General features: G+C 42.6%; 1 protein-coding gene across 1 annotated transcript in view; it reads left to right on the forward strand.

The window, feature by feature from the left end:
* Nucleotides 1-15450, forward strand: part of LOC126219945 (2-oxoglutarate dehydrogenase-like, mitochondrial) — a 214478-nt gene that overhangs the window by 109538 nt on the left and 89490 nt on the right. Inside the window, exon 9 of the mRNA XM_049942150.1 lies at nt 8138-8275. Coding sequence (XP_049798107.1) covers nt 8138-8275 — 138 coding nt within the window. The remainder of the gene's footprint in view (nt 1-8137; nt 8276-15450) is intronic.

Here is a 15450-nt window from a genome sequence, read left to right on the forward strand (position 1 = left end):
ATCATTCATTCCAGGGAAAAGCTGCATGGTCATCAACAGTAACTATTCTTTAGAGAACAAGTTACTGTCTTCATATATATAGTTAAAGGCTACCCAGTCATTGACCTTCGTCTGTGCGAATGCGCACAGGTTGCCCAAACTCTTACGGGAATCGCCAAAGCGTGCGCGAGTAATGAGTGGGTGGGCAAATGTCTATAAGGCACAATACATATGTAGAATTGTGGACAGTTGGGAATGTGAGTCTCACGGGAAGCGTGCAAGGGATAAGTCCCTGCATTGGCGCTATTCACCTGTGTCCTCGGTGGCTCAGATGGATAGAGCGTCTGCCATGTAAGCAGGAGATCCCGGGTTCGAGTCCCGGTCGGGGCACACATTTTCAACCGTCCACATCGAGGTATAACAGCAACACCTGTCGGCAACTGAGGTTGTCAGTTAGTCATCATTTACTTAGGCTATACGTTTGTGACTATTACAGCGCCATCTATTACAAAGCAAAAAAGTGGTCCAACTAAAACATTCATATTTCTTTACGTACTACACGAGTATGTAATAAAAAATTGGGGTTCCTATTTAAAAAAAACTGCAGTTGATAGCCGTTTGACCTATGGCAGCGCCATCTAGCGGGCCAACCATAGCGCCATCTGGTTTCCCCCTTCAAGCTAGACGAGTTTCGTTCTTTATAGTTTTTTCGTTTGATGCCTATTTCGTGAGATATTTGGCCCGGTCACTATTAATGGACCACCCTGTATAGAGAATCTACAAAGGGCGATGAACTTGAGAGCAATATTATGGAAATGGAAGAGGACGCAGATGAAGATCAGATGGGAGATACGATACAGTGCGAAGAATTTGACAGATCACTGAAAGACCTAAGTTGAAACAAGGCTCTGGGGGTAGACAACATTCCATTAGAGCTACTAGTAGCCTTGGGAGAGCCAGCCATGACGAAACTCTTCCACTGGTGATCAAGATGTACGAGATTGGCGACATACCTTCGGAGTTAAAGAAGAATATAAAAATTCCAATCCCAAAGAAAGCAGGTGTTGGCAGTTGTGAAAATTACCGAACTATTAGTTTAATAAGTCATGGTTGCAAAATAAAAAAACTAATTCTTTACAAACGAATGGTAAAACTGGTAGAAGCCGATCTCGGGAAAGAATAGTTTGTATTCCATAGAAATGTAGGAACACGCAAGGCAATACTGACACTACGACCTATCTTTGAAGATAGGTTAAGGAAAGGCAAACCTATGTTTCTAGCATTTGTAGACTTAGAAAAAGCTTTTCACTATGTTGACTGGAATACTCTCTTTGAGATTCTGAAGGTGGCAGGGGTAAAATACAGGGAGCGGAATGCTATTTAACTTTGTTCAGAAACCAGATGGCAGTTATAAGAGTCGAGGGGCATGAAAGGGAAGCAATGAGTGAGAAGAGAGTGAAACAGGATTGTAGCCTATCCCCGATGTTATTCAATCTGTATATTGAGCAAGCAGTAAATGAAACAAAGGAAAAATTTGAGGCAGAAATTAAGATCCATGGAGAAGAAATAAAAACTTTGAGGTTTGCCGACGACTCTGTAATTCTGTCAGAGACAGCAAAGGAGCTGGAAGAGCAGCTGAATGGAATGTACAGTGTCTTGAAAGGAGTATATAAGATGAACATTAACAAAAGCAAAACGAGGACAATGGAATGTAGTCGAATTCAATCAGGTGATGCTGAGGGAATTACGCTACTGGCCACTAAAATTGCTACACCACGAAGATGACGTGCTACACACCCGAAATTTAACCGACAGCAAGAAGATGCTGTGATATGCAAATGATTAGCTTTTCAGAGCATTCACACAAGGTTGGCGCCGGTGGCGACACATACAACGTGCTGACATGAGGAAAGTTTCCAACCGATTTCTCATACACAAACAGCAGTTGATCGGCGTTGCCTGGCGAAACGTTGTTCTGATGCCTCTTGTAAGGAGGAGAAATGCGTACCGTCACGTTTCCGACTTTGATAAAGGTCGGATTGTAGCCTATCGCGATTGCGGTTTATCGTATCGCGACATTGCTGCTCGCGTTGGTCGAGATCCAATGACTGTTAGCAGAATATGCAATCGGTGGGTTCAGGATGGTAATACGGAACGCCGTACTGGATCCCAACGGTCTCGTATCACTAGCAGTCGAGATGACAGGCATCTTATCCACATGGCTGTAACGGATTGTGCAGCCACATCTCGATCCCTGAGTCAACAGATGGGAACGTTTGCAAGACAACAACCATCTGCACCAACAGTTCGACGACGTTTGCAGCAGTATGGACTATCAGCTCGGAGACCATGGATGCGGTTACCCTTGACGCTGCATCACAGACAGAAGCGCCTGTGATGGTGTACTCAACGACGAACCTGGGTGCACGAATGGTAAAACATCATTTTTTCGGATGAATCCAAGTTTTGTTTACAGCATCATGATGGTCGCATCCGTGTTTGGTGACATCGCGGTGAACGCACATTGGAAGCGTGTATTCGTCATCGCCATACTGACGTATCACCCGGCGTGATGGTATGGGGTGCCGTTGGTTACACGTCTCGGTCACCTCTTGTTCGCACTGACCGCAGTTTGCACAGTGGACGTTACATTTCAGATGTGTTACGACCCGTGGCTCTACCCTTCATTCGAGCCCTGTGAAACCCTACATTTTAATAGTATAATGCACGACCGCATGTTGCAGGTCCTGTACGCGCCTTTCTGGATACAGAAAATGTTCGACTGTTGCCCTGGCCAGCATATTCTCCAGATCTCTCACCAATTGAAAACGTCTGGTCAATGGTGGCCGAGCAACTGCCTCGTCACAATATGCCAGTCACTACTCTTGATGAACTGTTATCGTGTTGAAGCTGCATGGGCAGCTGTACCTGTACACGCCATCCAAGCTGTATTTGACTCAATGCCCATGCGTATCAAGGCCGTTATTACGGCCAGAGGTGGTTGTTCTGGGTACTGATTTCTCAGGATATATGCACCCAAATTTCGTGAAAATGTAATCACATGTCAGTTCTGGTATAATATATCTGTCCAATATATATATATTTCGTATGGCTAATAGAATACAGCAGTAAGTAAGTAGTAACACAAACAACGTATAAAAACAATGAATGGTCAAAGTTACAGGCAACAAACAATTATTAGATCTAAAAAAGGAAGTAAAACACAAAATACACAAAAATACATAGAAATTATAGTAATAGTATCTAGTAATAGGTTTTTCAGAAGGAGAAGAGTAGACCAGACTCATGGTTGTATGTCCAAGTCCCTCAGCCAGCCAGAAGCATCTCCCTCCAGGAGGTGCAGCTCCTGCATTGTGCCAGGGAATCTCCTCGTAGGGCAGTCCATTGCGATATGATGTAGAGTTTGTGGATTCCCACAGTCGCAGTTGGGTGAGTCAGTCTGTCCCCATTTGTGCTTCCAGTAATTACATCTACCATAGCCTGTTCGGATACGATTTAAAGTTGTCCAAGATTTTCTGGAAAGACCGAAGCCCTCGGGCCTTACGGTTGGGACCGAGACTAAGTTAAGGTGATCAGGGTTAGACATATCCGATTCCCGACGCCAGGCTTCGTCGATATCATAATTGTCCTCGATCAGCTGTTGCCCTAATCTCCATGATGGCTTACGGGACTTGAGTCTGTGGCTGGGATTCTTGCAGTCTTCGTGTAAGGGTAGGTCACGGTTGTTAGCGCACTTTTGCCATTCCCTTTTCAGTGCAGATCTTCGCTTAGATGAGGTGGGGCTATGTTAGCCAGTACCGGGAGCCATTGGTGGGGCGTCGGTTTAATAGTGCCTGAGATGAGCCTCATGGTGTCGTTTAGCTGGGTGTCCACCGTTGCTGTATGAGTGCTGTTTAGCCAGACCAGAGCGCAGTATTCAGCCACCGAATATACTAGTGCAAGAGCAGATGTTCTGAGAACTGTGGCGCTTGCTCCCCAGCTACTTCCAGTGAGTTTGTGTAGGACATTATTTCTGGTTTTGATTTTTCCTTTACGTCAGAGATCGGTCCAATGTAATTCCCAGATACTTTGGGAGGGGATCGTAGTTAAGCAGCTGGCCTCTGAACTCTACGTGGGGTGCATAGTTTGCCTGTCTGTTGTTGAGGTGGAAACAGGAGACTTGGGTTTTAGAAGTATTAGGTCTGAGCCTCCATGTTTCGAAATATTCATCCATTTTGATAAGGTCTTCCTCAATGATTCTTTCGGAATTGTGGAAGTCTTGATGTTGATATGTGAGAGCAATATCGTCTGCATAGATAAACTTCTTAGAAGATGTCTCTGGTAGGTCTGATGTATATATATTAAAAAGTAATGGAGCTAGCACGGATCCTTGGGGCAGGCCATCATTTAACCTATATTTCTTGCTTATCTCTCCATCTAGGTGTACTTCAAAAAATCTATTTGAAAGCATATTGTTGATTAGGGTAGCCGTTTTCTTGCAAGGAATAATGCGTTGGAGTTTAAGAATCATTGCCTCCCTCCACACTGTGTCATATGCTGACGATAGATCTATGAACACGGCGACTGTCTTTTTCTTCCTTTGAAATCCACTCTCAATATGTGTGGTAAGAGATAATACTTGATCACAGCAGCTCCGACCGGGTCTAAATCCGGCTTGTTCAATAGGAATGAAATTCTCAGCAATGGGTTTTATTCTGTTGAGAATAAGTCTCTCCAATAGTTTGTAGCATACACTTAGAAGAGCTATAGGTCTATAGTCGTCTGAGAGCTTTCCATCTTTGCCAGGCTTAAGAATGGCGACGATCTTGGTTTGTTTAAATAGTGGTGGTAGTGTTTCCGATCGTTGGATGTCATTGTAAAACTGAGTTAGCCACAGTAGAGCTCGAGGTCCTAGGTGCCGTAAGAACTCGGGTGGACCTCATCTAAACCAGCCGCTTTACCCATTTTCATTTCTTTCAGTGCTTCTGAGATCTCTAGGATGGTAAAGGTTTTTGAGAAATTGTTGTCGGGTGTGGATTGTCGGAGCTTGGTTCTCAGTTCTCTCTTTACTTTCATAATCTTATCCTTGTTGCTGCGTGGTGTTTTTCTCGTAAGGTTAACTATTCTGTTTGCTACCTCTTTGGGGTGTATGTTGCCACCCATACAGGTTTTAATGGAGCTTTCACCTAGGTTTTTAAGAAGGCACCAGGCTTTCTTGCTGGAGTGCTTGAAGTCCATATTTTTCATGAGAGAGGGCCACTTTTCTCGTCTTGCTGAGTCCAGGCATTGGAGAAGCTCGTCCGCAATTTCAGGATCGTTGTTTTGCGAATATGCATTATATAGGTCTATGCATTCTTGGCTCCAGCCGGGAATATAAGTTTTCCTGTAGCCTCTGGGAACGTGTTTTTTGGCAATGGCTAGGAGTAATCCCACAAAGCGGTTGTAGTTCTTCGATGCGGGTGGGATCCATTGGATGTTGTGGTCCATTTCGGCGGTAAAGGCTTCCCAGTTGGCTTTGCCAAAATTCCATCGAGGTTTAGGTGTATATCTCACTATTGGAATCTGTATACCGACATGTAGCAGGACGGGCCTGTGGTGGCTACGAGGAAAATCAGGCAAGATCTGTTTATTGCAGCGTAATGGTAGCTTTTTGGCGTCTCTGGAAACAAAGCACAGATCGGGGTTGTAGTCTCTTTTCCATCTAGCCGAGTGGAAAGTCCCTTTATCCTTTAGATCATGGATCAAGAAGACGTCTTCTATGTCCGCCCATTTCATTACTCCCTCCCCATCCTCATTGGTGTTGTTATATCCCCACTGGGTACTGTGGCTGTTGAAATCGCCCATTATCACTGTAGGATGTTGTATGTTGGAAATAGCAGAGTCATTCCATGACTGAGTTGGGGGTTTGTAGAGGTTGATGACTTCAATATCAGCAATTTTTGTTCTTATGACGTAGGCGCTTGGGTCAGTGTGTGTTTTTATATCGTGGACCTGGTCAGTGTTGTTTTTAAAGTAGGTGGCAGTGCCATAGTTAGCGTGGTAAGTTGCTGCAGCAAGGGAATAGCCTGGAAGTTTGCATCTATTTTTCAACTGCTTTTCGTCGGCGCAATGTGTTTCCTGGAGCAAGACAGCATCCACTGAATGGTTGTCCAGGACTTTAATTAGGTAGTCAGATTTAGCTCTACTCATTCCTTCTACGTTGAGTTGTAGGATTTTAAGGACATCTCCAATGTCCTTGGTCAACGGGTTCTGAGAGGAACCGTTGTTTCGGGTATTCGCGTTCATGTCTGTGCTGATTCTGTAAAGCTGGGAAATCCTCACAGGTCCAGCAGCCAGATTTGTAGACTATTTAGCCGTGATAAAAAAACACGTTGCCCAGGGTGCACCACGGGGAGGCTAGTCTACATTGCACCCCATTTGTCCAATGAATACCCGTTTATCATCTGCATTTCTTCTTGGTGTAGCAATTTTAATGGCCAGTAGTGTAGATTAGGAAATGAGACACTTAATGTAGTAAATGTGTTTTGCAACTTGGGGAGTAAAATAACTGATTATGGTCGAAGTAGAGAGGATATAAAATGTAGACTGCCAATGCCAAGGAAAGCGTTTCTGAAGAAGAGAAGTTTGTTAACATCGGTTATAGATTTAAGTGTCAGAAAGTCTTTGGCTCTGAGCACTATGGGACTTAACATCTTAGGTCATCAGTCCCCTAGAACTTAGAACTAGTTAAACCTAACTAACCTAAGGACATCACACACATCCATGCCCGAGGCAGGATTCGAACCTGCGACCGTAGCAGTCGCGCGGTTCCGGACTGCGCGCCTAGAACCGCGAGACCACCGCGGCCGGCTCAGAAAGTCTTTTCTGAAAGTATTTGTATGGAGTGCGGCCATGTATGGAAGCGAAACATGGACGATAAATAGTTTAGGCAAGAAGAGAATAGGAGCTTTCGTAATGTGGTGCTACAGAAGAATGCTGCAGATTAGATGGGTAGAGCACGTAACTTTTGAGGAGGTACTGAATAGAATTGGGAAGAAGAGGAATTTGTGGCACAACTGGACTAGAAGAAGTGATCGATTGGTGGGACACGTTCTGAGGCATCAGGGGATCACCAATTTAGTGTTGGAAGGAATAGTGAAGGGTAGAAATCGTAGAGGGAGACCAAGAGATGAATACGCTAAGCAGATTTAGAAGGATGTAGGTTGGAGCAGTTATTCAGAGATGAAGAGGCTTGCACAGAATAGAGTTTCATGGAGAGCTGCATGAAATCCGTCTCTGGACTGAAGATCATAACAACAACAACCCGCAATGTGTAAGGAAATAGATTTGTTTCCTGGCTTCTGTATGCGAGGTTTGGAACTTAAATAGTGGCAACTATTTATTCGCAACTGATACAAAAGAGTTACATGTTTGCACCTGTTACTGTCCTTCAAAGTAGTCATCAGTGTTGTTTAGAACCCGTCGCCAGCGATGTGGAAGCCGTAGTATATCGTTAGCAGAGCCAGTTCTGTTGGTGGTGCGAATGGAGCAGTCTACTGCCTGTGGAATCTCTGGAACAGTTCTGAAGCGAATGCCACGAAGTGGTTCCTTCATCTTCGGAATCAAATCAAAGTCACAAGGACTTAAGTCCGAGGAGTACGGTGGATGGTACAGTACTTCCCAGTCCCATCGACCGAACACAGCAGCCACAGCTTGCGCTGTATGCGCCCGCGCATTGTTGTGCAAATGATGGATGGCTTGCGCAGAAAGTGTCGCCGTATCTTTCGCAAAGCTGGTAGCAGATGATGCTCCAAAAACGAACAGTAATACTGTGCATTGACGGTGGCATTCGCTTCAGAACTGTTCCAGAGATTCCGCAGGCAGTAGACCGCTCCATTCGCACCATCAACAGAACAGGCTCTGCTAACGGTATATTACGCCTTCCAGATCGCTGGCATCGGGTTCTACACAACGCTGGTGACTACTCTGAAGGACAGTAACAGGTGCAAACATGTAACTCTTTTGTATCGGTTGTGAATAAATAGTTGCCACTATTTATGTTCCAACCCTCGTAGTTTTAAACTTTCAGAAATTTACATAGTTTAATTCATTGTTCTAATTATTCTTGCAACTACACTCCTGTTAGACATAATTTATTTGGAGAAATGTTCCTTTTCAGGTACAAAATGATCCGAAAAAAGGCTCCAGTGACCGAATACTATCAAGAAAAATTAATTTCAGAAGGTCTGCTATCCAAAGAGGAAGCTGAAGCAATCTGGAGCAAATACGACACACTTTTCAAACAGGAAATGTCAAGGTAAGTTTATTACTTAGAATGTCGCTGTTACTTTTTCGATTGATAGCAACTGAAATGTATCTTAACTTCGAATCCTACATTCCCTAATAAAAATGTCTCGCAAAATCCACAATCGCGATCCTTTGCGAATCCTGAATGAATATGTTTTCTTTAAATCTCAGTTTATCGGAATACTCTTTAATTTGGATGGAGTGAGTAATATTTCTCGTTTAGTTTTCTTCTTTTTTAGCTGGCAAAATTCTCCCAATCATATATGAATGCATGCTTTCGCTGTTGGGCTCATTTCGTGAATATTCTTTCTAAGGGTGTGATCATGTTATAATGAAAAATAAGTTCGACATTCCGTTGTTGCAGGTGATCTGTGTTCCTGTAATAGTAACCGAAACATGGAATTCAGTTCCCGTAATTAAGCTGTTACAGTAGCACTTGTGTAGTTTTTTTGTGCGCCAGTGTATACAACAGGACAGTAGAGCAGCAAACTAACATCGCGACTGCGACTTCCCCGTCGACAACCTGGCTCTGACTACGCCTCCTCCTACTAAATCAGTGCGTGTGGTGACGCAGGTGTAACACACTGGGAGGCGGCTCAAGCACTCGTCTAGTAGTCTAGATTTAGCTTTTTACTTTAAGGCAAATGCTGGGATGGTTCCTTTTAAAGGATACGGCTGATTTCTTTCCCTATCGTTCCATAATCTTAGGTCTTCATTGATCCATTATGGATCGTGGGACGACAACTGGCATGAACTTCTTGCTGCAATAATTTACCAACAGCCGTGTGTATTGTAGAAATTTATTTTATTTTATGAACTTCTATGTGCTACCAGTTTCGGCATTACATTGATGCCATCTTCAGGCTCCACTCGTCGTAGTCGTAAAATCGCTATACACTGCTGGAGCCATATAACTGGATACGTGAATCAATCGTCCTGCAACAGCTCTTGGTGGCCGGGCGACACAGTCTGTGTAGCCCTGTAGCAGTCTGGTAGCACATAGAAATTCATAAAATAAAATAAATTTCTACAATACATACGGCTGTTGATAAATTATTGCAGCATAATCTTAGATTGTGTTGGGTCTCTAATGTCCTCATCATTGACAGAATGCTAAATCCTCATCTTCATGCTTCATATGGGAGCTTGAGTGACTTCCTAGAAAAACGCACTTTTATTGTCTTTGTTTGTTACCAATAATGCATATAGAACGCATGAAACGGAGCATATTCATGTTAGACAGTTTCTCTCCAAGAAGTTTTCAAGCAACCACCTAAAACTGATAGCATACCAGAAGAATTCACAAAACCTCAAGATTACCTGCTTTAACAGCACTGATGGTACTTGTTTATTTATTTTCATCTTTAGTAGCGTATCACCTCCATTAACTTCATCAGAGGAGCATGTTTCTTATAGGTTCCCGTACGCTTGTCAATAAAGAACAACCCACCCAGCGAAGTCCACAGTTCTCCATGTCAACCACAGAGCATTTAAATTTTGTTACTATTGGAAGCGAAAATTCTATATGATGCCTCTTAATTTGCAGTCACTGTACTTGATGTGAAAACACGTAAATAAGTATAAAGCAATCTGCTAAAATCACCTTTGTATTCCGCTGCACGCAACTGTTAACTTAAGTGGCATTCATTGTACATGAAATTCATTGAAATTTGACATTTTCTGTTTTCTAGTCCATAATGTACTTTGGACTTTCCTAAACATTTTGGTATATAATACATTAAAATCAGACAATTGTGAGTCCTTCAAATAATATTTTAAATGTTGACATGTGACTGTCAAATTTCGCGGCTACGCATATACTGCCACAGTTGAGCAGTCATATCTTGGGAATTACACAGTCTAGAAGGCTTTGAACTGCTTTGTTTCGTGCCTGCTGCTACGTCTCAGAAGTTGCCATTACGAATAAACAAATCAGTCCTTGTTTCTGATACTAGTTTTCGTTGAAAGTAGTGTGATTATCGTCTATTTTTGTAGTTGATGAGTTACGGGAATATTATGGGAAGGCCATTAGAGATAACTGTGACAATTTATGGAAGATGAAAAGAGCTGTGTAGAGCACTTTCTTTCTTCGAATATCAGCCGATGAAAAGCCATGTCATGCTTTGTGACCGCCTTCACCAAACACTTGTTGTAAATATAGGCAAGCTGAATTTTCTGACACCCTGCATGAATTTACACATAAACATTCTCTTCCTTTGGCAGCAATGGAGACAATCAAACCTACTTACAGAGATTTGGCAAATCCTGAGCTACTAAAGAAGTGTTTACATGGGAAGACTCAGAATTTGAATGAGTCCTTAAGTAACGTTGTGTGGTGCCGTGTGCCTAAAAATGTATTTGTTGGCCTTATGATTCTAAAGTTACCAGTGTTTGATGCTGTAATAACTTTTAATGGTGGGAACTATAAAAAACTTAAGGTTCTGGAGAAGTTAGGGGTAAGATTTGGACAGAACATAGCTAAAGGACTGCGGGAACTGGATGAGCTTCGTGTATGTGAAGCAGAGTTAGCTGCTCAGCAAATGACAAAAGAAGCAAGAAAGAAAAGGAGAATGAAAGCACTGGGCTGTTGTGACACTGAAGACTATGGGCCAGGGCAATTCTAGTGCATAAAAGACGCAGATATGTAAGACTGTATAAGAATTTGTTATAAAAAAGTTTTAAACCTCAATATCCCTGAACTACATTTTTTGCAATAAATGACGCGTTTTCTAAAAAAGTACTGATGGTAGAGACATGAAATTTTCACAGCATGCCAAGTGTGAGATTCAACACATATGGAACTAAAATAATTAGCAATAATTCTAGTTCAGTGTATCTATAAAGGTGCATTTATTTATTTTGATCCGATATCAACTGATTACAATTTTTTTTTGTTCTAGTCTTCTGGATAAGACAGAGCGTTACTTATTAGAGTTACATACTATGCGAGGTGCCGGGGCTAGCAGTGTATTTAACACTAAATTCTTCTAGAATCTTCATATGTAAATGATGCTCTAAGCCCCCCCCCCCCCCCCCTATTCTATCTCCAACTTTTGCTGTTGCACATGGATTAAAAAGAAACGCAAACTGACTGTAATCGACCCTGCAAGTGGAGTAGAAAAGAGTTTGGCACCTGCAATAATTTAATTTGATAAATAAGTTGAATAAAGGAAAGTTTCATTAACATAGTGAGAAATGATAGGGTTGCTCTACCGATTAACAGAATGAAAGTTCTGTCCAAAATAACAATATGATTTATTATGACTAAACTCAAAATAATAAACAAAACACATGAAACATTTACAATACATCAAATTGGCTCAAATTGGATACTCAAATAAATGCTGTGAAGGTGAAGTTGTTCCTAAACTAGATTGTGACATTTATGATGAAGTGGTATGTGGAGCCAATTCCTTGCAACTCAAATCTTAAGAGAAACACACAGCCAACCCAACATTAATTGCTGCTACACTAGTGAGAACTCAGACAATGAACACCCAAGACAGAACAAAGTTAGAAAAGACGAACAGGCGCGCCCTGCTGAACTCTGATTATCACCTAGCAAAATTGCCTGCTTTGCCAGTGCTGCGGATGTACATTACCAAGCTGCCTTCTTAACTGCAAGGGCACGATCAGGCGTACTGGAGGCGATGGCTGGTTGCTTCAACGTCCCGTCGTGGTGATGATAATGTCGCGAGTATAGCCCGAAACAAATTATCCTGGTCTGGTTGTTCCAGACTAAAGACTTCCTAGCAATACAAATGCGCCTCTGAGGGAGATGAAGAAGGCTTGCCACACAATCACTGACGGGACAGTGATTGATTTTAACAAGCAAAGTCACACAGTAACTCTGATACAGTCAACTTTAGCCAAAACTGCTCAAGACAGACAACATAGGCCGCTTGTACGCAGAACGCTCAATTGCCAACTGTACTCAGAAAGTTACATTGAAGTCGAAGCTTCAGCAACTTCGTCAAACAGTTACAATTAAATAAAAGTATATTAGACAGCCAACGGAAGGCAGGCTGTCCAGAGCAGCGAGAGCTCAGTCTTGTAACCTACTCTGACCGAAAGGCGAGAGCCGACTCTCTCAAGAGTACCCATACAAGCCGAACACAGAACATTCCCGCCCCCACGACAGTGGCCGTGGTTAAACGTTCCAATCAGCAACTCGAAAATCGGAGGAAAATTCCACTCTATTGCCGAAGCACTACCTTTCCACCAATGGAGATTCTTGGCGCCAATTTCTGCGCCGACATTGCTACGTCACGGAGCAAGCCAATCACAGTTACGATTTTGCAGAAAACGCGGGAATTTGCCTGCCAAGACTGCCTGGGAACACAAGTCATTCCCACGCCTCGCTGGTAGCCCGCCAGAAACGGTTTTCACTAACTTTCTGCGAAGTAACTGAATCTCTAGCCCAGCCGCCCCTTGCGGCCCATCTGGGCGTGTCGCCGCCACTCTTATGGCAATGTCGGCATCTGGAAAGCATCCACTCGACCCCCTCACATCCGTCGGCTTAACCTTTTCAAGCTCAGCCAAACTCGCCTGTCACCGGACCACCCGGGTGACGAGAGACACTGTGTGGGAAGTCCGCGTGTGAAGGAATAGCAACTTTTCACCGCATGCAATTAGAGAGGAAAATCGAATTACTCAGAGTAAGATAGAAATATGAGAGGGAGCTCCTGCCACCTCTCAACTATTATTATCTACACAAACCTTTCTAAATATAGTCGAGAGAACAATGTTACACACATGGAATATACAGATTTTCACGTTTTGCGAATTACCTCTAATAGGCGTTCATGAAAACTGCTCCGCTCCCTCCGTTTCATTGTCCTCAACTCAGACGAACAATCGATGGTTTCAGTTGGCTGGGAAAATTTGATCTTAATGCATAAATTGACTGATTAATTTCATCAACTTGATTAGTGGCACTGACCTCATTGTTACCTAAGCAATATGAAACGTTGATTGTAACTGTAGTTTCATTCTAATTGAGCTCTCTTTATTTTAAATGGTGACTGAACCGGTCAGATGCTGAGACTTCTCTACGTGTCGGAAAAAATCTCCGGGTTATGTGCATTAGTTAATGCAACAGATGACTCAACCTACTAATTCTTATTGAACTTAGAGTTAGCATTTTTGCCGACCATTCGAGTAACTGAGGTGATGACTCAGGATCAGCAACGAATGACTTCAGAAACACACTTTAGAACGCTGCCACTGCACCAAAGGGCACACAACAACGTCTACACCCACGTGAGCTGTCTGTCGACTCCCCGATTTCATGAACTCTTGACCACTCCTATAAATTATTTAACATTCGGTCCTTTCAGCCAGTCAGACTCAGTAGCTGCATGCAGCCAATTTTATTAGCTATTTCCCTCTTGCGCTAATCACTTCAGTGCAAAATACTGCATACTGCTAGGGCTCTAACACGTTTATTTATCAGTAGTTTGTAACGCCGGAAATGCATATCCTCCTATTTCCATCTATTGTACTATAAATTTTTTCGTTATTTTGTTACCTGAAGATGTGACATTTCTGTGTCTTTGTATATTGTAATTGTTTTACAGTTTGTAAATATATATTTATGCATTTATGTAGATGTATAATTGGTTTGTTTTGTAAATATTATTTGTATTTTTACGCTGGGTCTTGCCTAGGGAAAACTATGCTATCGAACGATTACATCGATAGGTCGTGTGGAGAACCAAAGTGTTTAGGATCTTGGGTAGTGTTAACTCTGCCGCGTGGAGCGCGGGCAGAGCAGAGTCGCTGGAGTAGGGCAGTTGAGCAGGTGTGTTGAGTGATGCTCCCGCGAGTTGCCGCGCTTTCGGGGTTTGGCAGCATGTAATTGCGCTCGACTTGCTATGATAGTTTCTGGCACGGTGTCGCGGACGGGAAACATTAGCTGGCACACATCAAGAGCCCGTTTCGCCTGGTGAGCGTGTCGAGAAGAAGGCGCGCCAACATCCAGCTTCTGCAACAGCGACGGCCGGCAATAAGTGATTGTCGCCACCTCCTCGATCGACGACTTCAAACCTTCATCCACCAACAAGGAAGACTGAAAGCACGTAAAGTTTTAGAACTGTATGGCAGACCTCAGATTTTCAAACTGTTCCATTTGCATCACTGAAAAACAGCAACTTAGCATGAACCTTTGTTGCTCATTGTCCCAATTGCATTACCAAGCAGGGTCCCTTCCTTTTCCGAAATGAACCGAGTGTCGTTGAAATTCAAACGCCAGAATTAAAGTAATATCATTGCATTTCACTGCTTTAATTTCAAAGTTCAGTTAAATTGAAACGTCCCCTTTGAAAAATTATACATGACTGTGCTTAAACTGACACAATATTTTTAGCGCAACGCAATCTGACTTTCAATAATCCCTACAAAAGAATGGCCCTGACTAACATTAACCTATACCTTTCACAAATCGCTTACCTCACAAAAATCTTCGTTACTCGAATTACTGCAATACAGCGAGCGCCAATACTGCCAGCTAAATAAAAGATTCAAACTACTGAAGGCACTAATTACTGATAGGCATAGTTAGCAAATGAAAGATTTTGATAGAGAACAAGCAATGTATTTACCTTAATAGTGTTCAAAAGTCATAATATATATATATATATATATCAGTCCATGACATCCAGTATTACAAATTTACTCTTTCTGATGGACACACGTCCAGATCATACCCTCTCAAAATTCTGCCATCTCTCTCCCCACATCCACCACTGCTGGCGGCTCACCTCCAACTGTGCAACGCTACGCGCTGTTAACAGCCAACTGCCCAACACTACAATAGCGAATATTACAACAATGCCACCAAGCCACAGACTGCACACAGCACAGCCAGTGATTTTCATACACAGCGCTACATGGCGTTACCAATATAAAAACCCAAACAGCCTACTTACAAAATCATTCATAGCTGGCTACAATAACCAAACAGAACTATATTTAGATTACACAAGCACAAATTAAGAGTGCGAGTTTTGTTACGATATTTTAGCTTACCTGTGACTGCAGCTCAGCTTGGTACGTACTAAATTTTATTATTGTTAATTGTCCAAAATCATTTAATTCAAGTTCAAAGTTAAATCTCTTATTTCTAAATTGCGTAGATTCAAGTTGCTTTTGAGATGATGGTTGAGGTAGCCCAAGACTAACCTT

Source organism: Schistocerca nitens, chromosome 1 (genome assembly GCF_023898315.1).
Source record: "Schistocerca nitens isolate TAMUIC-IGC-003100 chromosome 1, iqSchNite1.1, whole genome shotgun sequence".
Lineage (NCBI taxonomy): Eukaryota > Metazoa > Arthropoda > Insecta > Orthoptera > Acrididae > Schistocerca > Schistocerca nitens.